The 27,988-nt window shown below is 35.8% G+C and overlaps 1 protein-coding gene across 2 annotated transcripts in view; it reads right to left on the reverse strand.

The window, feature by feature from the left end:
* Nucleotides 1–27,988, reverse strand: part of LOC105227564 (uncharacterized) — a 217,092-nt gene that overhangs the window by 119,163 nt on the left and 69,941 nt on the right. For both annotated transcript variants that reach the window (XM_049450567.1, XM_049450568.1), the window contains exon 2: nucleotides 2,332–4,314. In XM_049450567.1, the coding sequence (XP_049306524.1) occupies nucleotides 2,332–2,617 (286 nt within the window). In that variant the 5' untranslated portion in view covers nucleotides 2,618–4,314. The remainder of the gene's footprint in view (nucleotides 1–2,331; nucleotides 4,315–27,988) is intronic.

The raw sequence follows: 27,988 nt of genomic DNA on the forward strand, positions 1-27,988 counted from the left end.
AATGGGAATTACTAATGACATTAAATTTAAAAAACTTTACAGAAAAATACATATAGATAACAAGTTGACATTTGGGGATCGAGCCTTGCTCCTTGTCACATATGAGCCTATAATCTTATAGTAATAATCCGCAGAACAAAGTTTATCCGTGTGTTATAAATGTACTCAAAGTATGGATTATTTATTGCAAGACAAAAGATAATCTTCAATATAATTTACAGAGACCACTGATCAGCTGGATTATGAAACGTTTTCTGCTCCAAGTATATTGTACTGATATTGTTCCAATAGGGAAATATGATTTGTAAGTGTGGTTTTGGCCATTTTCAATACGTCATGATCAGTAATTTATGACCATCTAAATTTCATTGTATGCATTGATTTTTACAATTTCATCATGAAAAAATATACACCAGAAAAATATTTACTAATTATTCAATTTAATTATCAAAATAATCGTTCTGCAATTACAACTTTTTGTCAGCCTTTACCTTTTCATGGTCGTAATAATAGTCCACTTATGCAACGAATAGCAAGTCGAATTGTTGGAAATTTCGAGCGTACATTTTCTTTACATAATACTCAAGTGCCAATAAGAAGAAGAAGTGCTCGAAGTAATAAAAATATTGCAAGCATTGCTGAAGACCGCCAGTTGTCGGTTGCAAGACGTTCAGCATTGAGACTGTCTCAAACCATAACCCGGTGAATTTTGAGAAAGTAATTGGGCTTGCATCCTTATAGAATAATTCTTACTCAAGAACTGAAGCCATTGGACCAGCATAAATATTCTGAATTTGCTGATGTTGCCTTGGAGTAACTTGAAAACGATGACGTTTTTTTTCTTAGGAAATCATCTTCTTCTATGAGACTCACTTTCATCTCATAGATTCGGTAAATAAACAAAACTGTTCTTTCTGGTGCGAAAAAAATCCACAAATTATTCATGAACCATCGTTACACCTAAATTGACAGTTTGGTATGATTTTTTGTCTGGTGGAATCATCGATCCGCACTTCTTTAGAGATGAAACTGGTGGCACTGTTACTGTCAATGAAGAGCGATATATATCGATGTTAACCAACTTTTTATGGTAGCAATTGGAAACATTTGATCTCTGCTTCCAATAAGACGGGGCTATGTGCCACACAGCACTTGCAACAATCGAATATTGCGAGAAAAGTTTGGAGATTCGATTATTTCAAGAAACTGTGCCATGGAATGGCTTCCAAGAAGTTCTGATCTAATAATATTAGACTACTTATTGCGGCGGTGTTTGAAGTCATTGGCCTTTAGCAATAAACCAGCCTCTATTCAAGCTTTAGTAATCAGTATTGAATGTGCTATCCATGACATACGACTTGATTTAGTGGGAAAGTATTCGAAAATCGGATTCGTTCTTGCAAAATAAGTCGTCGAAGCCATTTGCATGATTTCATATTCAGAACTTAATTGCATCGATTGTCTTTTTCAACGGTTCTGATATCAATTTTAAGCTCAAATAGACTTATAGCATTCCAAACGACATAATACTAATTAGAGATGTGGTTGTAATCGGGTAGACGACACATTCTCATCTCGACTACTTTGGAACTCAATTTACTGATTTTAAGCTTTTCACCTATTTGTGGGTGTGGCGATGGTCCGGGTTCGTTTGTTTGCAGTGTCATCTGTAGAGCAACTATCATATGTGTAAAATTTCGCTAATATACTACAATCAATATATCTAAAATATTACTCAAATTGTAATAATGAAATAAGTCTATCATCTTGCCTACATTTTAGAGCAAGTCATAAGGCGTATTGCAAGATTACGATTTCTTTAAAAGCAGTTTTGCAAATCACAACCATACACCGACTATTGAAGCACTTGACTGTCGCCAATTTTGATGATTACTGCACTTTAACTCAGGGTTATGATGGCCTGATAGTTATAATAACAACTGATGATCAGAGAGGAATACTTTGACTTTTATTACATTTCTAAGGGACTTCCTTGCTGAGAAATCAGCAAGCATTCCTCGCTTTCAAATCTGAAGGTCTTGAAATGATGCACAGGTCTCACTCGGCCCTAAAGACTACTCATAGAAACTGGTCTTAGAATAGAACGAGGTAAACTCAAATTAATTAAACTGCTTTGAGGCTTTTACAATGTTTAGCTACTAGTCTTTGCCACTTAGCCACATTAAGATTATACAAAATCCACCGCTACCGCTTTGTACTTACCACCGAAAGACTTAAACGAAAGTATGCTTTCGCAAGAATTACGGAACAAAATCGATAAGCATTAAATTCCGAGTACAAATAAGCAGTAAAGAAGGCAAAGGAACTTACCATTACCGGCAGCCAAGAGCAAAAGCAATCCGCAAGTAATTAAGCACTGCGTAAAATTGCTAATCCCGTTGCCACAATTGCTGCTGACACCGCACCGCACTTGGCGTTGGCTGCGCGTCGAGCCGCGGCTGTGTGTGTACCGGGCCGACGTTGACATCTTCACCTCAGGCGACGCGTCACACTTGCAGGCCTGCAACGCGTGTGACGACAGCGATAACGCGGAAACCGCAACGGAGGCGCACGACGACACGAAGCCTCCAAGGGCGCGGCTAAGAGGCAATTTCATTGACCGCAAATTACAAGCAAACACTTGGTCGCACGTTTTTACGGCCGCAATACACCGAAGCGCTTCAATCAAGCGACCGACAGACAGGCAGGCGAGTAGGCGAGCACTTCAAGGTGACGTCGGGCGCATACACCAGAGTGTCAAGCAATGTCGAGTTGTGTGTGGCACGTTGTCTTGGCGCAGCAAATGAATTGAATGGATCAAGCGACGCGCTAACGTATGTTATTACGACTGTTTGTATGTTTGTGCAATCGCCAATTGTGGCTTAAGCTAATGCGAGCACGTTTCGCCGCAATGTTGCCACAGACCGCAGCGGTTAAGATACGCACCGCAAGCAAACACCGCTAAGTTTGTACACAATATATGTGTGTATGTATGGTTACACTAGTTTGTTGTTTTTGTTGTTGTTTTGGTTATATGCTTATTTTTTCGCACTTGCCACACGCGTTCACTAGCCGAATTATTAGTTTTCTTATTACATACCGTACACACACACACACACACCGCCAACGCCGCTACTTAGGATGTGTGGCACGTCTAATGCGGCTAATAAATGATCGAGCGCTCGTGGAGGCTGCGGAAGACGCGGCGCGCCCTTGTGGCAGCACGTTTGCGTTTATCTGTCGGCGGCAAAATTGAAAAATCACAAATTGATATTTTATGACAGACCAGCAGGCGGACGCGACGCGCGCACAGACATCCAGGGAAAGTTGCGTTTGCAGCGCGACGGACGTGTTGCCGTTAGTGTCGATAGTTTTTGTTTACTCTCTTACACACTAAGCGTACATATGTATGTGTATGGATTATTTTGCTGCTTAAGATTTTTTTCTGTTTTTTGGTTTTGGTTACGCGGCACTCAGCTAACGGATACACACACTTTGTTTTGACGGCACTTGGCTTCAAGCGAAAAATCCGCAACACTTTATCCCTTTGGTTATGCCGTTATGCCTTAAATTGCGTTTGCGAAAATAATAATTTAAGACATCACTGTTTACACGCGCGTTCAACACTTTTGTTGCACATGCCGCAGCGCTGTGTGTATTGCTGCTATATTCAATTTGCAAAATTTAAATGCCACAATTTTCACTCGCGCACTTTCCGCCGCACGCACTCACACAAACACACACACATATGCATACACTTGCACTGTGTTCGGCGTCTGCAGCGCGCTGATAATTCTGTGTGGCGGATGCGTGTTTTATTTGAATTATGTGGTCTTGCGTCGCGCGTTATGGCAGGCAGCTGATTATGGTTCTGCGGTGAACAACTAATAAATGCAGCCTTCGTCCGCTGACAGATGCGCTGCATCCGCTGCCCTACTATGGGTTTTCTGCTAATAATTGCCGTTGAATTTTTGTTTTTGTAATTTCGTAATTTGTTACTGCAGCTAATATCGGCTTTGTGTTGTTGTTCTTGTTATTAATGTTTTTGTTGTTATTATTCTTGTTGTTTTTGTTATTGCTATATATTGTAAGCTATTACAAGCGCATACAAATTAATTAGCTTAAATCTGCGGCCACAGCGCGCGCATTATTAATAATTTCCTGCCGCAAAACACTTTCAATTTTCACGCACCACTACATCGACATGTATTTAGTATATTTTATACACATACGCAATGCATGGGTTTATTAATTGTGAACTGTTTCAATGGTTTTTAGTTTATGTTGCATGGGTTGTTGTAGATTTGCTTAAATCTGTAAAGATAAATGTTATTAGTTTTGAATTAGAATTGCGCTTTTGAAATTAAAGCTAGCGCAATTTATGAAAAATATTAAAAATTTGCGCATTTTATTTGCATTCAGGTTAATATTAAGCGCATAACGTTATACTTTGAGCCAAACTATAATTTTAAATGTTTATTATCCTTCAGGTAATTTTTTATAGCTTTTTTATCTAAATAAAACCTTCAATTATTATTTGTTTATTATTTTCTCCATTTTAATTATTTTTAATTAATTTTTATTAATCTAACTTTTTTTTAATTAACCAAATACATATAATAATTTTTATTATAACCAATCTATTTTATTTTGTTGTCTTTTATTGCATTTTATTTTAGTTTTTTTTAATAAATTGATTTCCTTCCTACATATTTCACCAATTTTTTTTTTATATACTTTATTTTATTACATTTTACTTTTTTTAATTTTTTATTTATTTTTTTTATTTTTTTACATTTAATTTGACTTTCTTTTGATCTTTTATCCATTTTTAATTCGATATTTTTCCTTTTTATTTTGAGTTATTTTGTTATTATTTAAGTTTTTAATTTTTTTATATATATATATAATATTTATTTTAGTTTACTTTGTTATATTTAAATTTTTTATTTTTGTTTATGAAATTTGGTTTCTTTTTTGTTCATATTTTTCAATTTGTTCTTAAATTTTATTTTCTCTATTTTATTTAATGACATTTTTTTTAATTTTTTATTTCTTTACATTTTATTTGGTTTCCATTCTATTCATATTTTATTTATTTTTGTTAAATACAATTTTTTATTTTATTTTATTTTTAAATATTTTTTATTATTGAATATTCTTCTATTTTTATTTAATTTAATTTTATTTTATTTTTTTTTATTTTATTTTATTTTATTTTATTTTATTTTATTTTATTTTATTTTGTTTTGTTTTAAGTTATTTTATTTTAAATTAATTTAATTTAGTTTAATTTATTTAATTTAATTTAATTTAGTTTAATTTAATCTAATTTAATTTAGTTTAATTTAATTTAATTTATTTTAATTTAATTTTCAGTATATTTTAAATATTTAATTTAAGTGTCGGATTTTAATTTTATTAATTTTTCTCTAGACCATGTTAATTTGTTTTATTCTCTTAACGGTTAAATTGTAAAATTTATTTTAAAATTTGATTTTATTTTAATATCTTCAATTTTTATTTTTTTGTAGTTATCTCGGTTTAACTTAATTTCATTACATTTTTATTTAATTTTATTCATTTTATTTTTGAATACTATTTTTAATTATTTAATTAATTAAGATTCTTATTTAACTTTTTAATTAATATTTATTTATTTATTTAAATTTGTTTTTTTGTTTTCTCCTGTCTTTTTTTATGTAATTTAATATTATTTTATTTCATTATATCATCCATTTAACCCAATAATTATATTTTCCTGCAGTCTTCCATGCACAAAATTCAGATCTATGATTTGTTCATTCCAAATATTTTTTGTTTTTGTTGCAATCGCTTCACTCATAATATTTGTACGAAAAATGGCACTTTTGCGCTTCAGAACATTTTATGCACACACACACGCACACACTCAGACAAAGATTGCAGCAATCGTTTCTGCTCATTTCGCACTCCGTTCAGCTGTCAATTTCTGGCCACTCCTTCACTATTTCAAAATAAAATCCCGTCTCTTTGGAAGCATTGCTCATTTATATTTGACAACAGATGTTCGTTGTCTTTTCGCTGCTTGTGTGCACTATTTTATGTGTTTTTCTCATTTCATTCGTTTTGTTTTTTTTTTGCTTTACTGCTTTCTGTACTTCTGCTTTCAAACAAACTATGATTATTTCGGTGCTTTTTGGCGTTCTGTTTGTCTTGTTGCCAATTCGTTTGCTTTCTCAGCGCAGTGATTTTTGTTTGGTTTATTTCGTTTGTTTTTGCTGTTGGTGTTTTATTTTCTCATCACAAGTAATTGTCTACTCAAATTTCAACAAAGTATTCCCTTCGGTCCTTATTTGCCGGTTCAATGGTTCATTTATTCGTCAATTTCATGATGTGTGACAAACTGAAAGTGAGACAAAAATAGGGGAGAGCATAGTTTAGTTCACATTTTATTGCTTTGGCAAAGGGAGAAAGTTGAGAAGGTTAGGTAAATTATAAGCAAATATGAATATTTTGGCAATAATTGGCTTTTTATTAGTTTTTATCTGTGGGAAAGCAAATATTTAAGCAATATTTGGGCGACGAATGCAGAAGGAAAACTTTTGTATTTACAGTTTAAACAAAAATTCCGTTTAAGCTAAATGACTAAATAATTTATTCAAGAACTTTTTTTTTAAAAAGCTAGGGTTTTAATAGTGAATTTTGAATTTTTGAAAACATATGAAAAAACTGTTAGACTGTATTTATCCAAAATATTAGACTGTAGTGTTAGTTACTATAGTCAGTCGCATTTCAATTAGACTCACATATTTTTGGCATAACTTTTGAGAGTACAAAGTCAACAACAAAAAGTTTGAATAGGTGCGCGTCTCCGCTAATAAAGGTGTCATAGAATTTACGAAAAAATTAAAAGTGTTTATATAATAAAAAATTAGATAATAAAAGATATACAAACATACTTCTATACATATTGAACTTAAATTTTCGAAAAGTTTTTCAAACTCAAAAAAAAATAAAGCTTAAGAATATTGCTTCAACATATTAATTAACGGGTGATTTTTTTGAGGTTAGGATTTTCATGCATTAGTATTTGACAGATCACGTGGGATTTCAGACATGGTGTCAAAGAGAAAGATGCTCAGTATGCTTTGACATTTCATCATGAATAGACTTACTAACGAGCAACGCTTGCAAATCATTGAATTTTATTACCAAAATCAGTGTTCGGTTCGAAATGTGAAAATCCGCTTTTTTATCGACAAATTTTGTTCAGCGATGAGGCTCATTTCTGGTTGAATGGCTACGTAAATAAGCAAAATTGCCGCATTTGGGGTGAAGAGCAACCAGAAGCCGTTCAAGAACTGCCCATGCATCCCGAAAAATGCACTGTTTGGTGTGGTTTGTACGCTGGTGGAATCATTGGACCGTATTTTTTCAAAGATGCTGTTGGACGCAACGTTACGGTGAATGGCGATCGCTATCGTTCGATGCTAACAAACTTTTTGTTGCCAAAAATGGAAGAACTGAACTTGGTTGACATGTGGTTTCAACAAGATGGCGCTACATGCCACACAGCTCGCGATTCTATGGCCATTTTGAGGGAAAACTTCGGACAACAATTCATCTCAAGAAATGGACCCGTAAGTTGGCCACCAAGATCATGCGATTTAACGCCTTTAGACTATTTTTTGTGGGGCTACGTCAAGTCTAAAGTCTACAGAAATAAGCCAGCAACTATTCCAGCTTTGGAAGACAACATTTCCGAAGAAATTCGGGCTATTCCGGCCGAAATGCTCGAAAAAGTTGCCCAAAATTGGACTTTCCGAATGGACCACCTAAGACGCAGCCGCGGTCAACATTTAAATGAAATTATCTTCAAAAAGTAAATGTCATGAACCAATCTAACGTTTCAAATAAAGAACCGATGAGATTTTGCAAATTTTATGCGTTTTTTTTTTAAAAAAAGTTATCAAGCTCTTAAAAAATCACCCTTTATTATTTGCCCCTAGATGTAGGCAACGTTTTGTTTAAATATTTTTTAAATTTATAATATTTTAAAAGCGCATAAGAAGTAGGCACAGTAAGAATAAGTGAAATATAAAAAGCAAAATTAAAATTATTTAAACTTCAAGCCCTGACACGAACTCATTTTTGGTACTGTGCCCTCACATCCAACACAAAAATTCACATTATTTTTCTTTTAATTTTTCTTTACTACACTGCACATTTGCTACTTAAACAATAAGCAGCTGTCTTTTCACAAGAAGCTTTCAGTTTATAAATGAAATGATTGTCGCACAAATATTCCATTATTGGTAATTAAAATTCCAAAAACATTTTACACATGCCTTAATGTTGCCGAAAATGAAGCAAAACAATAATATTCTTTATACCACACTCATCATAAATCAGTCGTATTTAACAGCTTTTTATGACTCAAACACGAATAAAACACCCGCGGCTCGAAACGCGCACTCAACATGTTGACAGGCAACTGAAAGCGGCGCGTTGTGCAGAGCCGCGCTGTATGCTTGAGCACAAATTGCAAAAAAGGCCACACGCCGCAAGTTGGTTGTGTAGAAAGAACAGAAGAGTTAGAAAAATGCAAGCAAAACAAACACTAATTAAACAAGCATTTAAGCTCAAATCAACACCAAGCCATTGAGTTAAGCAAACACACGCTTATTTGAGGTTTGAATGCGATTTTGGCTTAAGAGCTGCTGAGAAAATGGGCACTAAATGAGAATAATAAAAAAATAAGATAACCGACCTTATTAGAAAGGGATTAATTTATATTTATGACTGAAATCTATATATTTTTTGACAATATTTATGAAATGTTTTTGAAATTACTTCAGAAGAGTAAGTATCAATTATGCAAAATTTTATTTGAAAAAAAAACATGACCTTCACATAATCTGTTTTTTTTATGATATCTTAACAAAGACTTTCTGTTGGTTTTCGTGGTTTTGTAGTCAAAATTCCCGAATGCTAGGATTTTATAACATTGCTATTGTCTTCAGTCAGACGACCCACCACTTTTATGTCCTGAAACAGTCTTTAAAAATTGCTCGTTCACAAAAATTCGATCGAAGTCGGCTTATCTTGACAACGTCATTGTCTTACTTTGTAACTAAATGATAATATTTTGAAGCAAAATAACTCTTTGCGACTAAAGTCGGACATACTCACGCTTCGGAAAGTATTTTGTACCTAACATAACCTCTAAAGATACTTGTCCAGTATCTCAAAATTTGTAAGTATTGCTCTATGTTGACTTTCACGATTATTTATTTCATAACCCGAGATATAAAATCGTTCCTGACCGTTCCGTAGTTGTAGAGGTTGTAACTCATCAGGTAATAATCTGAGTTCACACGGTAAGATTACACATATTTTTATATATCACTTAAAGAAAATTTTTGAAAGAAGACGAGGTATCAACAACACTACTTTATTAACCCGTTTTTGCTAAATGAAAGCCAAAATACCTTGAACCTTCATCCATTCTGGAGGTTCCCTCGCCAGTCATCATACAACCTAACTTAAGGGGTTACATGGGTTTACGATTTCAAAAAATCGATTTTTTTTATTGTCTTATTAAATTTCGCCACACCTCTAAAATATTTTCCTAAATTTTCAAGTTGATTCAAGTAATAGTTTCGGAGATGCAGTCTCGAGAACTTGTGCGCTCGACGCTAGCTAGTTTTTTTCTAGAAACTGTGTTTTTGAAGTCGGTTGGCAAGATTTCTCGAGAACAACTGAGCCGATCTTCATGCAATTTTACAAAGGTCTTTGAGACGCGAAATTTTCACTGAAATTTTCATTTTTTTTTTGTAAAAATACCTGCCGAAAATTCAATTTTCAGCTTTTTTCCTTTCGTCCAAGTTAATATTTCAACTAAAACACGATTTTTTTTACTTTAGGTGATCCTTTAAGGAGTTATCCTGGAAACGCGGATGCATTTTTTTCGAGGTATCAGCGGAAATGGCCTCGCAATGGCCAAATTTAAAATATTTTTTTCCAAAAATTTCAGAATTTCTTTATAATAGTGTATGTTTATAACAACAAAAAAATCGAATAAATTTTTAATATTTTATATGAGAAAAAATTGTTGAAAAAATGCTGTTTTTTAGCCGAGGAAACCCATGTAATCCCTTAAGCTAATTCATATCCCACATCAATTCACTTGAGGGAATAGTCTGTCAAAGGATGAGGGAACTTTCAATTTTTCACAAGAAAAAGGCAGAGAAGTTATTATGTCCTTCTGACCAACAATAACTGTCGCTTTCACTTACAAAATCCATACACATATATAAATTGAACACACATACATATATATACTTACTGTAAGCCTTTTTTATTATAAAAAATATCCCAGCAAATCACTTTGCACGCTTTCCCTATCAAGAGAAAAGAATCTACATGTCTATATGTTTGTGTGCAACACAATGGAAAGGAAGCATTTGAATGTTGCTCAACACATGTTGCACCGCTTTTGTTGACTGGAAGACTCACGGCAACAGCACAGCCGGCAGCCGACAGCCGTCAGCCAACAGAAGCTTGTAAACATGCCGCGTGCCGGCAGGGTTGGGGTGGAACAATCGCGTTGCAAGTGTGTTTATTTATTGCTACTTCATGCCACTCGGCGTCATTATTGTCGATGATATGCTAGCAGCGGTGGCGGCTAATTTTAAACTTGCCTTGTTGTCGCGTTGCGTCACACAGGAAGGAAGTGGATTTGTTGATTTTAAATAAAACCGGGCTACTTTGGCTGCGCTCGCCGCCGTGTGGCCGCACATGTGCATGCGTGTGGTGTGTTAAACAGCGTGCCGCAAGCGCTGCGCGTCGGACGGTGTGAATGGTGTCAGTAGCTATAAGAGGCAGAAGAAAAAAAATACAACAACAAAAACGTTGAAAACAACAAAATTGCACGAAAAGGAAAGCAATCACGAGCAGCTGACATTTTTAATGGCAAAAAAATTAACTCTTTAAGCTTGAAAGGCGACGGCAAAATAGCAGGGGCTTATGTGGCAACTGCCAAGTGGGTGTGAGCGCCGCTGTGCCACAATAACAAATGCAAAGTAAACATGTTTAGAAATTCTCTGTCAGACATTTGCTGATTGTTTTCCGTTTATTATATTTTATTTATATTTTTTTTTTTTTTTTTAATTTTGCTTTCATTGTAAGTATTCGCCCTCTATTATGAGCATAATTCTCGTTGCTTTTCATAATTATTGTTTGCTTTTATAGCCGCCGAGTTTCTAATATGTTGTGGCAGTCCCTGGCCTATGCCAAAAGGTGATTTTTGCAAGGGATAAGGGTCGACAAGCTGTTGAAGTGTTGACGTGCTATAACGGTAATTACGGATGAGGGTGACGTGAGCGCGTGTGAGCGTTTGTAGGACGTAAATCAGTATGTAAAATGTGAAGAAAGTGGGGTGAATGCAGGTGAAGTACCAACAATTGCACAGCTGTGCAAAAATTCGCACTCATAAAATATTATTTAAGTATTCAGAATTATATTTTCAAGGTTGCACACATCTGTACAAGTTAATTTCTTTTTATAATAAGTACTAATAGTCCAGAAAAGGTAAATTTTTAGTTAGACCTTATTATTATGATTGTTCCAAATATTTTATTTCACGTTAATATTAATAGAAAACTAGTTGTATATCAACTTAATCCGTACAGTGTTTAAATGTATTGTTCTATCGATTTTCAAGTGTTCTTACTATAGTGATATTATCATTACAACTTCGACCTCATATGAGGAGTTTAATTTTTTTGTATTACTTAACAAGCATACCGCCGCTTAAAACATGTATTTGGGGAATCAAAAATTTATTGAAGTTTTATGTATTATTTTTTTAAATTATAAAATATTATTGAGAAACAAGAAAAAACGTTAACTTCGGCTGCACCGAAGCTAATATACCATTCACAGGTGTATTTCTTTTAGTAACTATGTGTCCAGTTTGTATGGAAGCTATATTCTATAGTAATCCGATCTGAACAATTTTTTCGGAGATTACATTGTTGCTTTAGAAAATAATGCATACCAAATTTCGTGAATAGATCTTGCCAAATGCAAAAGTTTCCCATACAAGAACTCGATTCCGATCGTTCAGTTTGTATGACAGCTATATGTTATAGTGGTCCGATATCGGTCATTCCGACAAATGAGCAGCTCCTTGAAGAGAAAATGACGTTTACAAAATTTCAAAACGATATCTTATAAACTGAGGGACCAGTTCGCATATAGAAAGACAGACGGACGGACTGGCATGGCTAAATCGACTCAGCTCAACATATTGATCATTTATATATATGTATACTTTATGGGGTTTCCGACGCTTCCTCTTGGGTGTTACAAACATTGTGACAAACTTAATATGACCTGTTCAGGGTATAAAAAGAAATTTGGAACAATTTCAAAATTTCCTTAAAAACTCAAGAATTTTTGACCCACAAAAATATTTTTTTTTACAATCGCACAATAAGCAGAAAATAAGAATAAACATCACCTTTAGCTGTAGTAAAGCTATAAATCCATCACCGGTGCATTTTCTATACCATAAAAGAATATAAAAAATATTGAGCTCGACCGATCATCTTCTGTGAAGCAATAATGATCTAATCTGAGCAATTTCTTCGGAGAATGAGCGCTACCGCGTATAATAATTTATGTCATAATTTTTGAAGATATCTGGTCAAATAAGAAAGTTAAGGACTTTATTTTGAGTACTCTATTTTTCAAGTTCTTGTATGAAAACCTTTTGATTTAACAGGATATACTTCTGTAGGCAAAAAATAGTAAGACCTCTTATTTCACATTTAGCGTGAAAACCCATTAGACAAAACATTTTATTTCTACGTTGGTATGACTTCTTCTTATGAAGCATGTACGTAAGGCACATTCGGCGATTTTTACGATGTGTGAAATTATTCAACAAAAAAGTTCCATTAAAGTTTGTTTGTGGTACCAAATTCTGTTGTCGAAACATTCAGAATGTTGAAAAACAATATCGGTGATAATTTTTTTTCACGAGCAAGGGTTATAGATTGGTACAAATTATTCAAAGAGGATCGGCCATCACTATCAACTGATGATCAACACGTCAACAAAATAAAGGAGTTGGTGCTTGAGAATCGACGATTAACAGACAGAGATCTTATTCGCGTCGTTGGAATATCATAAGGATCAGTGAAAAGATAAATTGGACCTAAGAAAAGTGGAAGCACGATTAGTTCCAAAATCACTAAATTATTTCGAAAAACAGCGTCACGTTAGCGTCTTCAAAACAGGCAAAAAATCAACATTATGTTGGTGTGGTGCACTCTAACATGTGGCTCAACTGTAAACAAGGAACACTATTTAAAGATTGTACGTCGTTTGTGAAGTTATTCGGAAAAAGAGGCCGGATTTATGAGCCTACAAGTCTTGGTTTTTCCTTCATAATAAAGCACCGACACATAGGACATGGATTCTTCGTTAATTTTTCCTCAAATTTTCAACCAATATCGTATCAGAACTATCGTATTCGCCTTATTTAGCTTCATCTGACTTCTGGCTATTCGGTAAACTCAAACGATTGTTCCGGGAAAACCGTTTTGTGTCAATTGAAGATATTAAACGTGAACTCAGGAAATTATCTTTAACCACTGTTTCGAGGATTATAAAAAAGTAACGGGCGAATTAATCAAAAATTTGCACTGCTCGAAACCCCCACTTAATCTTCTACTTCCATTTAATCTCCTTAAAATTCTAAAATCCTTCTATTAATAATCTCCGATTATAACTAATGCTTCAAAATTCTCTCAAGCACTTTTTTCTGCAAAATCCTTTTGCAGACGATTTGGCACGAGTGAATTCAGATGGCATAATTTACTTACATTCACAGTTGAATGAGCATATCTCAAGCCTATTACCCCCGACTACAGAGTTACAAATGTAAGTTATTTTCAATGCCCACAAAAGTACTTCTGCGACCGCCACCACCCACTGAACGACATTTTTACCTAACACACACACGCGCACACAAACCAGCAAGAACATTGTGGCATTCTAATGATGCCAACTCCTACCATGGCTTTTGTCGCAGTTAGCAATTTAACGGCGCTTTCATAGCTACAACGACGCGAGTCGCTTCACCGCTACGCTTTCGACCGTGCCACATACTTTTTGCATAAACTCATTTTGTGCCATTCAAAGACAAAAGCTGGGAAAATGGAGTAGGAAACGGGAGCAAAGCATTGAAATCCCATTTGCAGGAGTGTAGAAGAGATCAAGTATGAGCTTAGTGAGGTTGCGCCGGTGTCAGCCGGCTAAATACACATACAGATACATATTTGTTGCTATACAAATGTGCTTTGCTGTTTGCTTTTGTTTTTGTTTTTGTTTTTGCTTCCTTTCTCTACAGCCTTCACTCCATTTCTAACTCCCCTATTCAAGAGACACGCTACCGACTCATCAAATTTGAATGTTGCAACATTTGTGTTTATTTAAGTTTCAATTACGCTGCAACAATGCCGTGGAGTGCCTCAGCCTGCTGTCAGCCACTATACAATTGCCTCATAATTTCGCCTACATTTGCGTGTATGTGTGTGTATATTATGTGCCGCTGCGTGTGTCTCCAGTGCTCGGGCTCGCTATCTGTGATTGGCATGCAGTTCAGGCGAAATGTTGCACGCTCACCATATGCTGCAACATGTGTGCGCTGTTTTGTTGTTGTTTTTGCCTTTCGCTTGCCATAACATATTCATGAGCATACACTCACTGTACGCCGAACAGCATACTTAGGCAGCTTCCCGAGATGTCAGCAAAGTAGTAGTCAAATAAACATTTTCAGCGCATTGCTCCCATTTTTTGTGTTGTTGCTGTTTTGTCTTATTTATAACTCAGGCATTCGCAGCAATCTTATGCAGAAACATTCATCATTGCGGGTGCAACGCTTGCCTTGTAGTATCTGTTGCAAAAAGCAGCTAACTGGCAGCACGTCTGGCTGTCATATGGAGTGGTGTATATGATATTGTCTATATTTATGTACGTATGTATGTGTTTGCGAGTTGCCTGTAGGAGAGCACCGTCTGTTGCTAACGTCTGCTACGGTGTCTACTGGCAACGCATCACTGCAGCAACAGCCAAACGTCAGCCATTAGCCGCCTACGGCTCCGTTGCAACCTCACGCGCCACACATGCCACACGCGACAGTCTTCGATACTCACGCAAACACACACATAAATCTGCTAATGATATCTTTTCCTTCCTCCTCCCACTCCTTCGTCCAAACAACCACAACTCATTCGTTTGCAGATCGCCCATTTCGCCAACTGATCCATTTCGGTTTGCTCTCAAATAAATAAACGCATCAAATTTGACGTTAACCGCCGTCATCGTCGTCGCTGGCAACCGCAGCCTCAGGCCCAAGTGTTAACCGCAGATTATGCCATTCAAAATTCAATTTCAAATGTTGCAACTTCCAATGTTGACGGCAAATTGGCGGCTGTTGCCACAGCCTTAGCGTCATAATTGCGCTGGCGTTGGCTGTGCTCGGGCTGTGCTGTCTCTTTAGCGAAAGATGAATGACTTTTATTTGTTTATTTATTCGCATCACTTCGCCTTGCCTTGTGTTTTTTGTGTTTTTGGTTTTGCTCGTCATGTGAGCGTCACATTTTGTGCCCCTTTTGGTAGTTTCTTCAAACAGTGTCTGCGTATTCATTTCACTTTGCGGATTTCTTGCATGCTGCGTTGACTTTTTAAAGCGTTTTGAATAGACAAATTTTGAAAACAGGAAGATACTATTATTCAACAATTTGCGATTTAAAATTGAAAAAATATGAAAAACAAGGAAATCTTACTTCGGAACACCGGAGATAGAATATCATTCACAAATAAAAAAATTTTCTCCACAAGAACTTGATTCTGATCGTTCAATTTGTATGGCAGCTGTATTCAATAGTGGTTCAATCTGAACAATTACTTCGCCGATTATTATTAGATATTATTTCTGCAAGTTACTAAGTGAAATTCGCCACGAACAGTCCTGATAGCCGGACACCCCCATAACGGGACAAATTTTAGGAACACAGTGTTTTCATTATTAATTGCGCACAAATTAAATTCCTATAATCTGATATGAAAACGCTCCAATAGCCGGACACTGACACTGTTTTGAAACTATTTCGTAAAATTATCTCTAATAAAAGGACAAGTTTGCATAAAATGTGTAAGAAAATTTAAAATTTGTATTTCCTTGTTTTTTGTTATTATTAATTTTCGGAGTTCTGCGACAGTTTTTTTAAGAATAATACGAAAAAGGATCACGACAAACAAATTGAATTGAGCTGGAGGCGTTTGGTTTACGGTTGCTCAACGGAAACGAACTGGATAATTGTCACTCTTTCACTGCTGCTTGGCATTGACTCGTATTTATTGGAAATATAGTTGTGAGTTGCAGAGAAAACATTTTAAACACACGTTTTTGCACGTGTACATTTCTCATAGCCGGACAGAAACACTGCGCCTGTGGGTGTCCGGTTATGAGGAATTTCATTCTACTTAAATACACAAATATTTAATACACACATGTTGAATATACACAGATCGTACATTCGAATACTATAACCTGTGGACAACTAAGTATTTACCTCCCTTGCAATATACGATGTATTCGTATTAGAAGAAGCACACACCTATACAAATCTATAAACATTGATTTACGTATATATATGTATATCAATTTGTATGTCGCTTTCAACAAAGTTGTTGCACAACTTTTATGAAAGTGTTTATTGCCACGAGTGTAGGCGACAGCAAGGAATATGGTGCTTACTAGTAAAAGCAAGATAGGGAACCCCCTCTCAGTACCCACCATAGCAGTAACATCGACACAATTGCCGTCAAAATCATATTGAATAAAGACAACAAAACTACAAAGTAAATTTGGAGAGAGTATTGAGAAGGTGGAGTTTATGGCAGCACGTGACAGAAATTTACGTATTTTATTTCATTTATGTTTTATTCATACTCTGCTGTAGTTATACATACCTATAAAATAACTATAAAATTGTTAAGTTCTGGAAAGCTCTCTTTTTATTGGTGAAATTTTTGTTAGATATTCATAAAAAGATGAAAACCTCGCTTTGCCTCATATGATTCCACAATAAGTTTCAAACTCTTTGAAGCTAATTTGACTAAAAAAAATAACAAACACAACCTTTTGGTGAACTCTCTAGAAATAACACCTTTCTCTACACCTATAGAACATCTCATAGACCATATTTTAAGAACGACTTAAACAACAATAATGTTAGTTTGAAGAAGTATTAATAACATTTTAGTAGAAACTGAAGATCTCATTGAACACATCGCATCAGAACTGTGAGATCAAGATATTACCTCAATCACATATGACGTTTACATTGTCACATACATCATTATATTCTCAAATGGGCACCGCGATTTTCATATTATATAATTATTGTTTTTAAAGGTAACGAGTAGGCAATTAATTTAAGTTAGTCGTAAATTTGAGTGTTTTAGCTCTGATTTGCACGCATCCATATGTCAAAACAGTCAAAATTCGCACTTGAAAGATCAGAAGCTACCTTGAATATGAGTTTGTAACAAAGTCAATCGCATTACTTCACTTTGTTTAACAATTTTATTTTCGTACTCCAACACATTCTTCCACACTTATTTGCACAAACATTTTAGCTACGCGCTGGACATGTTATTGAAAGCGCATCAACGCCAGAAGTCACTGACTGACAGTCCCAGACATCAATTTAGATATGCCAAGTATATGCTTGTATAGTATTTATATGTGTTATGTAGATAACAGTCGTGGCACCCACTCAAAGCACAAGACAAAGCCAGACAAATGGTTAAAATACGACGCAAAAAATTTACGCATTAATTTACACATATGAGAATCTGTATATATAGGGTGATTTTTTAAGAGCTTGATAACTTTTTTTTAAAAAAAAACGCATAAAATTTGCAAAATCTCATCGGTTCTTTATTTGAAACGTTAGATTGGTTCATGACATTTACTTTTTGAAGATAATTTAAATGTTGACCGCGGCTGCGTCTTAGGTGGTCCATTCGGAAAGTCCAATTTTGGGCAACTTTTTCGAGCATTTCGGCCGGAATAGCCCGAATTTCTTCGGAAATGTTGTCTTCCAAAGCTGGAATAGTTGCTGGCTTATTCCTGTAGATTTTAGACTTGACGTAGCCCCACAAAAAATAGTCTAAAGGCGTTAAATCGCATGATCTTGGTGGCCAACTTACGGGTCCATTTCTTGAGATGAATTGTTGTCCGAAGTTTTCCCTCAAAATGGCCATAGAATCGCGAGCTGTGTGGCATGTAGCGCCATCTTGTTGAAACCACATGTCAACCAAGTTCAGTTCTTCCATTTTTGGCAACAAAAAGTTTGTTAGCATCGAACGATAGCGATCGCCATTCACCGTAACGTTGCGTCCAACAGCATCTTTGAAAAAATACGGTCCAATGATTCCACCAGCGTACAAACCACACCAAACAGTGCATTTTTCGGGATGCATGGGCAGTTCTTGAACGGCTTCTGGTTGCTCTTCACCCCAAATGCGGCAATTTTGCTTATTTACGTAGCCATTCAACCAGAAATGAGCCTCATCGCTGAACAAAACACGCGCGCGAAACACATTTCGAACCGAACACTGATTTTGGTAATAAAATTCAATGATTTGCAAGCGTTGCTCGTTAGTAAGTCTATTCATGATGAAATGTCAAAGCATACTCTTCTCTTTGACACCATGTCTGAAATCCCACGTGATCTGTCAAATACTAATGCATGAAAATCCTAACCTCAAAAAAATCACCCGTTATATGTGTATATGAACATATTAAACATGTATATATAGGTATGTGTTTGTTTTCAAAGTGGAGGGTATTTGTATGTGTAGGTGTCGTGTGTAGAACCACTCAGAATTTGCAGACACTGAGTTATTTTTTCTAGCGAAAAACAAAGTAAGCAAAAAAGCATAAAGACAAAACGTTATTGTTATTTTAAGTCATAAAAAATGTTTTGGCTTAATGGCAGTGCATTAGCTTGGCTAATGAATACAATGAACACAAATTTATGACGCTTCAATATTCAGCTTTTTATTGGTCTAATACAAAATTCATAAAAGCAAGTAGAGTATGTACTTGAGAATACCCTGTAGGAAAGCGCGAAAGAAATGTCAAGAAGTGGCAAATAAACAAGTTCATAATTAGCCTAAAGGTATGCTTGAAACTATATTTTATCTGTACTTACTATTTTCTCTTTTTTAGTATGCAAGCTAAGCTCAGACTGTAGTAAGTCGCTGTCAATAGAAAAAATATCTAAATAACCACATCCTCTGTCCTCTGTGACAGGTACTACTTCGGAGCTATAGAAAAAATATTGAAACGGAGACAGTCGACTCTTCGAAAAACACCCTGAGTTCTACATTCGCTTATTTGGAAAGTAGTCCGAACGAAAAATACCAATATTCCTCAGAGAACTTGGACATTTTCCAATAGAACTACCTCTGAGCTATAAAAGCAATATTGAAAGGGAGACTGTCGACTCTTCGAAGAACAGCCTCAGTTCTAAATTAGCTTATTTGGCAAGTAGTCCAAAAGCATAATACCAATCTTTCTCAGAGAACTTATTCCTTTTCCTATTGGGTATGTGTGTACTAAAATACGAAGACTTATTTCAGATGACAGCTTAACACAGATCTGATGCTCTAAATATATTTGTTTAAATCTGAATGTATTTCAAGAGCTTGAATAAAAATGAGAATACGAAAATATCTAATTGCTGATGTAACAAATATTTTTGGCACTGAATTTTCAATTAAGAATGAGATTCTATAACTTAAAGCAGCTATGTTCATATATACAAGGTATTACAAAGAGAGGAATCCATAAAAGCAGATTCTTTGGATTTCCATTTTTGAAAATAATATGTTCATAAAGCTCTTAATCAGTCCACATATATCTGTATGATATAAGCTATATGCCTTTATGTAAATACATTTCAATATACAAGTATGTATATATTATTGTTCACCCAAATATGTTTATAGTACACAATATGCCGTTTAAACCATAAAGTTGGCCGGCCGTTTGTCCCAAGCTATTTGAACCGCAATTATTGTATGCCTAATTAATAACTGTCAACAGCAGAAAACTTAAGTCGCAGCACAGCAATAACAATAACAATATTCGCAATAAGTTTGTCTGAAGAAGAAAATAATGCTTTGCTAGCGGATTAGCGCCAAGTCAATGTCCCCAATTAAAACGTGATAATGATTTTGACACATGTCAATCAAACTAGGAAATGTTCACGACACATTTGGTTTATTTCAGTTCCGTTATATTTTAAAAGTAGCTTTGTAAGGGATTACCACGTGTTGGCAGCCTTGAATGTGCCACTTGCTATTAATAGTTTTGGGTTTCTCAATAAATCTTTGAGTAATTGTGTAGAAGTTTTATTGGGAGAGTGAGTACAAAAGCAAGAATTTATGATTTTGAGACTATTGTGTGTATATTTTATCAGAGTTTCTTATTACTAGTAGTAGAAGTGATGTAGCTGAAATAGGTTTGACATCTTAAAGTTAGTGTATGCAATGTCTTAATATCCAAAGAAAAAAATATTTTTTAAATTTCGTTAATGATTGTGAAAATTTAGCTTTGTAGAGGATATTAGGGAAGTGATCCTATTAGTCGGACTATTAGTAACTTCTTACAAACTCTACTTCTACTACGGAGATTACATCATAATCTTAGATAAAGATATGCAAACCTCCCTGATATATCTCGACAAATGAAAAAGTTTTCCATACACAAGCACTTTATTTCGATCGTGCAGTTTGTATGGTAGCTATATCCAACAGTGATCCGAAATCGGCGGTAGTCAGCAGCTTCTTGTAGAGAAACGGACGTGTGCAAAATTTTAGATCGAAAGCACAGAAACTGAGAAACTAGTTCGTATACATATATACAGAGGTACTGACAAACAGCCAAGACTACATCGACTATGAGCCATAAATAATATAACTTTGTTAAAAATTTAAAAATTCTTAATTTATTATTCGAAATTTATATCGTCCCTCTCAAAGAAATTCCCCTTGGCCACAATACACTTGAACTAACGTCTTTTTTACCAATGCTGTTTAAGTCAATTAATGGAATAGCAACCTTGTTGCGATTTTTTCGGATTCGGCTCACGATATTCGGCTGATTGACTTTCTATCTCCAGGTCGAAAGCATAGATCCAAGACTCATCGCCAGTAATAAAACGTTATTGATTTTTAAACCAATCCTGCGTTTACTTTTCTTAGACAGAAATGATCTTTCAAAAGGTTTTCACTGCTCCTTTCGATATTCCAACGATGCCAGTAAGATCTCTGACTGTTAATCGTCGAACCTTAGGCACCAATTCCTTTATTTAATTGACTTGGCTGTTCTTGACGTGGTTCGTCATCAACGCGTTCTCAACCGTCTTTGAAAAATTTGTGCCAGTCAAAAACTTTTGCTGCCGCTGCTAGAGCATTTTGGAGTGAAAGCCCAGTTTTAGCAAGTTGTATACATTTCTACGTATTATACAAAAATCAGGTCTATTGTAGCCGTACTGAGAATTTATTTCGGGATTTACAAATACATATATCCATCAAATATGAGGAAGCGCGGTGTACTGTACTAATACATGTATGGAGTGTAACTAATAATTTTTTAAATAAAATGAAGCATATATTTTCAATTACCATGGCATCATAGACAACATTTTTGTCATAAAAACAACTAATTTCAATCTTCTCATATTTTCTATAAATGGAATTAATCGAATCGAATTATTACCTCCTACAAAACAAATTTGTAATACACCATTTCAACATACTCGAAGCCTTAAAGCCCTTTGACTTGTATTATAATCCCTTCAAAGCCATTTATTTTGATGACAATGAAAACGCTAAGCACATAAAAGACTTGCTCATGTGTGAGTGGCAATGCTCAATGTCATCGAAAGCACCCAATCAAAATCATAGAAGCGTGCAGAAAGGCCATCACTTCCGCTAAGCGAACGCACCGAAATTATGCGTTTCCGTTAGCGAAGTAACAAATCACCAACACACACATAAATGCAAGAATAGAATTGTATTTGCAAAAATATATGTACATATGCGAGTATTATTTAACTATATGTGTGTGTGTAATTGCGCGTTTCAATATTTCGTGGCAGTTTCAATATAATATTTCGGCAATTATGGCGCTACACTATGTTAAACAATTCATCAATCAACTTTGCTGAATGGAACCGAACGAACTAAGGGCGGAAATAAAAATTTGTTGCACGCAACTTTAAATTGTCCACAATGCCATTAGGCATTTCCCGTTTGTTGCGGCGCCTGGGCGAAAGTATATTACAATTTCAATACCATGCGCATGCACAACAACAACAACACTTGGGGGTGTATTCGACGAGCGGACGAACGGAGGTTCGGCGGCAATCAATGATTTCATTGTTATTAGCAGCAGCGGCGGATGCTCGCCGAATTCAAATTCTAATTCAAATTCAAATTTCGATTTTCAGCGCAAATTCCATTACAAGCGAATCGCTGATGAACTTATTAAATTTCAATTTCATCGTACGTCGGGAATTCTAGGCATTGCAGGAAATTAACTGTGGTCTGCGGATCCAACTGAAGAGGAACGGTGGAGCAGGTGCTGCAGCAGGGAGACAATAAAATGGATTACTTTTTCATTGTCCATTTATGCTGTATTGTTCATGGAAGACTAACTTGTTGTTGTTGTTTTCTTTTTTCCTGTTCATCGTATCCTTCGCCGTTAATGCAATTCAGAGCTCCATACCAAGCCAGCCATTCCTTCATTCATTACGTTCGCTGCTGGCTTAGTTGCTTCGTTTTAGTGGCGCTCGGTCCCGGCCTCCGACTCGGTTGATGGCGCGCGCGCGCGCGTATGCCATTTCCGACGAACGACAATGAAAATCAGGATTTCCGGTACACCAAATTAAACAAACAGACAAACTAACGGGCAAACAAGCGCGGCAAATGTGCAAAACAATCAGCGCACGAACGACGCGGGCGCTGACCAGCAAATAAGGAGTGAAGGAAAAAGAAGAAAGCAACAACAACAATGGCAAAAGTAAGGCACCACAAACAATAGCGCCAAGCGGAAACAACACAATTGGCCAGTAATACAGCAAGCCTGCAGTTTCACCCCTTTCGCCGCCACGCCACGCGCCAGGAATATTCATTTAAGCTTCTTAGGAAATTTCCGAAAAAGTATCAAATATCCACCAACACAGACACACAGCGAATACCGAACAACAACAGCAGCGCGGCGCTTACTTGGAAAATTGCGCCATGATTTGTTTTTGTCAGCCATTGTTGTTGCATGCAAATAGAATTTGCCAAAATAATAAAGTAGGCAAGCACAATACAAACAAATACATACACAAAGTGCAGAGAAAACAAGAAAACAGCGACTGTGCTATGTGGAGACTACGCCAAGCATAGCCGAAAACTATTTTCACGCCGCAGCTCAAGCAAACAAAGAGCGGAAAAGCGATTTCATTCAGCGGCAGCGCGAAGACACTCAGGCGGCAGCTCACACCAGCGACGGCGAGCGCGCTTAAAGCTTCAACGTCGGCGAGTAATGCAGTGTATTATTGTATTTTAGTTGAATGTCCTTATTAAGTACAACTAAAGCAATTTACAATGTAAATAGCAACAACAAGCGGAAAGCAACACAATGAACAAGCGGAAATAATAGGCGCCAGAAACAATGAGCAAGCTTGTAGCGGAGCTGAATTTAAAATAGTTTTACCGTATGATATGTGCTATTGTCTAGCAGACATCCTTACAGACAATATCTTTGAAATATTCAATTAAATGTCTGAATCTCAGGATCTGAAGATTTGTGGATCAACGTCTTTTCAACGTTTGTCCAGAAATAATTAAGAACAGTTAACTTTAACATTAGCATTCTGTATAAAAAATTATATAAATAAGTATACATATACCTAACATATAAGAAAGACAAAATTACATTTATTTGACACTGGTTGGTGAACGGAATGTAAAAATATTTGGTAGTCGAAAAAAACCTTTTCGTATTTTGTCAATAGATCTTGTTGTAGTCGTATATCGCCAGTGGTACCAATCATATTGTGTCATACTATATAGTGACGAAAAGGTGTGAGATTTTAGGCTTCATTCAACCAAAAAACAATTAAATTCGAGGAAGTTTAGAAAAACTTACAGCTATTCAAATATGAGTGAAAATAATAAAGAAATTCGCTATACTGTGAATTTTTTTTTAAAATAGGGAAGAATGCCACGCAAGCTATCAATGAAATTTGTAAAGTTTACGGAGACGTTGCTGTATCAGTTCGAGTAGCAAAACACTGTTTCGCTCGCTTCCGTTCTGGAAGTTTCAATGTGAAAGATGCATATCGCTCTGATCGACCGACCGTTTAAAAAGTCGATGAAATTATGGCAAAGATTGACCAGGACCGTCACAGAAGCAGCCATGACATCGCTAAGGAACTTAGTACTCATCACCAAACGATTTTTAACCATTTAAAAAAAGCTGGCTACAAAAAGATTTAATCTCAAGCAGGCAAGCAATCAAAAAATCGGCCAGAACTGATCAACAACAATGGCTTCGCCCTTCATTTCCTTGACAAATGCATAAACTATGAATTGCAATATTTACTTACCGTAGCATCCACATATACCCCCCCAACTTATGCCATACAATTTTTATTGCTCACCCTAATAATCTCATTGAAATGCTTAGATCGGAGTGCCTAATTATTTTTCCATTTTTTTCAGTATATTGTATGAAGACATGTACAATATAAATACATACATATACGATATAAATATATACCATTATGTATTTAAGTGTATGTCTACATGGCATGCTGCATTTGTAGTATCACGTTACGTAAATACTTGCACACGTAGCGGCCATTATAGCGTCATCATCGGCGTCATTCATCTCGCCTGTCGGAAATTATGCTTCCGTCGGTGACTGTCGCAAATGGCATTGCGAAATGGCAACTATCATTGGCGCAACATCAGCACCGGGCAGGCCCCAACGGCAGTGTGAGGCATTCAGCCGTCCAACACAAACGCAGATAAATGAAAGTTGTAAACATATATATCCGTTGCTTAATTGCAAAAACTGACACCTGCTGAATTGCAGTTGGCGACAAAAAGTACTCTTTGTACAATGTATTGGAGTAAGATAGTAGTGAAAGATATGTACAACTGACCATCAAGCTACTAAAAATATGCTTGGTTCCTAAGGCATGAACTGCTACGGGAACCAATACTGAGGGATTTGTAAAAATTATTTTCTTTAGTTCATGGCATAATGACATTTTCTAGGATGTCGACGTATTTCTCCTAATTTAAAATTACATCAATCATATGGAGTGGACCTACACCGTCCCAGGAAAAAACTTCCCACACCATGATTGATCCTCCGCCATGCCTCACTCTCACTGAAACAAAGCGAGGATCAAATTCTTGATAGATTACGATAGTTGCAGTGGAAATTGATTTCCGCACACTAACTTATAGCAAAGACTTCTCCATGAAAGATGCTGGGAAAACGTCCCATTGGTATAGATAGTTTGGTGTAAGCTCCAGCATGACTTCAAGTGCTGTGCTTGGGCAAGTATTAATTGCCTCTGAAGTGCAGACACAGGCGAGCCTTTGCAGGTTCAATAGTGGAAGGCCTTTCAAAGACATTATATGCTCAAGCAACTACTTCGCAAGGGACAATATGCCTTCCGATCATGGTATACAATCATCTTATGATACCTAGCTTGTAGCCCCAGGATCTGCCGGCTAGGCGTCTGCATATAATAAGTTCCTTGGTAGCATTGAACAGTGCTAAACTCATACGCCTGCTCCACTGTACGGTTGAGTCTAATGTAAGGTCAACGATTTGATCTCTTTAGACACCTCCAACACTCTGCTATCGAGTGTTGGGGGCTTCAAGCCCGACAGAGATCTTCGTTTTGTAAAAGGGACAACGTATGCACAAAGACTATTTCGATTTAAATAATTTCATTTCATTTTCTTCAGCATTTTAGTCTCAAAATAAATAAATATTGCCAGCTTCTCACAAAACAAAAATCACCGAAACACAAAAATATAATCAAATACATGGGCAAGCTGCTTGAATGACTGATTGAGTACTACTTGAGTTGATATTGTGCAATAAAACCGAATATGGTCAGCAAAAATTTACTTACTCTCGTTACTTAAGCTCAGATGTGTAACTGATAAGCATTGCCATTCATACACACACACACTTCTGCAGCTCTCCGTTTAAATGAATTAAATTTGCTTTCCACAAACACTTACGTTAACAATTTTTGCAGTTACTTTATTCTATTACTTCTCCAATATTTTCAAAACAAGTTTTTGTTGTTATCATCGTTGTTGCAGCAATATTTGCAACTTTCGTATAGTTTATTGCCACACAACATTTGTGAGCTTTGTCAGGACGGACTGACAGTTGACCAATTGAATGAATGAAAAACCAAAGTAACATTTGTTAAATTTACTAAAGTGGGTACGCCACACTAAACTAGAACAAATAAATGCTTAATCGCAAATTTAAACTTATATGCAGCACAACAACATTAGCAACAACAATTTGTGAAAATTTTAAACTTGCAACAAATAAGCGACAAAGCAGTTGCAAAACATCACTTGAACTGTTCTCGCAAAAACCAAATAAAACTGCACAGCAAAAAAACGAAAACAAAATAACAAACAGAAACAACAACAAAAAAACCCTACTTCACCTCGCCTGCTGCTTTAATCCGGAGGAAGATCTTTGCAGACCAGAGTTGCAGTAGTGGCATTATACTCGAGCTAGCTGAGCTGGTGCACCAGTTTGGGGTTGCTGCAGAAGACCGCAAAAGTTTTGGGATTAAAGTCAGCATAGCATTAATAACGGTGAATGCATTTCATGTTTCTGTTACTTGCACAAAATAGAGCGATAATTACCCGACGGCTGTATTGCTATTGCAGGCGAGCTCAAGTGCAATGTTTGTGTTGTTGTTGTTGTTATACAAAAAATGTTGTGAGGATAAATTGGTTGAATTAGAAAAAGGCACTTCCTGTAATTCTGTAAGAGTATTAAACTCGTTATCCGAAATTGCTTCGAAGTCTTTGCCGTCTTCGATTTTTATTTCCACTGTTTCAATATTTGTATTACTTTGTAATGAATTGTTTGTTGCAAGATGCACATTTTTGAAATGCAGTAAATACTCCTCGAAACTGAAAGTTTTTAATTCGCAATGTGTGCATATTATTGTAAAACAATTCTCTTTGCGAAAAAATATTTCAGCACACTTTTTATCAATCAACTGTACGAACGTTTGAGATCTGTTTAACGCTTTAAGCATATTGATTAAATTTTCTAGAAAAATTTTGATTTCACCAAAATACCAGTGTGAGATATATATTTTTTTTTATTCCACAAGTGCAATAAAAAGTCTTAATCAGCTGATCGTCAACAAATAAGCATTCCAAATACCATTGTGAATGTAATTCGTAATTAAGAGGTAAAAAGAATGAAAAGAAGTGGATAAAAAATTGAATTTGTTTACAATAGCATTCAACAAAATTTTAAATAAATATCGACATGCTCAAATTATTACCAAGCAAAGCATTTGACAAAAGTGAAAATGCAAAATGTGGTGAAATTTTTTGTCACAGTTCAACAGAATTTACCATTATTTGTACACTGTGCGAACTCAAAGCATTCGACTACCAGGATTTCTTGCTTCACTGCAAGAACGAACACCTCGAAAAGGACTTCTTGAAAACAGAAGAAATATTTGTTGAAGAAGCACCATACCTGGCGTCAAATGTGAAGGATGAACCAATTTTTGAGGATACTGTTGCTGAAGCTGAATTTCTAGATGAGCACGACTTT

The sequence above is a fragment of the Bactrocera dorsalis genome, chromosome 2, assembly GCF_023373825.1.
Source record: "Bactrocera dorsalis isolate Fly_Bdor chromosome 2, ASM2337382v1, whole genome shotgun sequence".
Classification (NCBI taxonomy): Eukaryota; Metazoa; Arthropoda; class Insecta; order Diptera; family Tephritidae; genus Bactrocera; species Bactrocera dorsalis.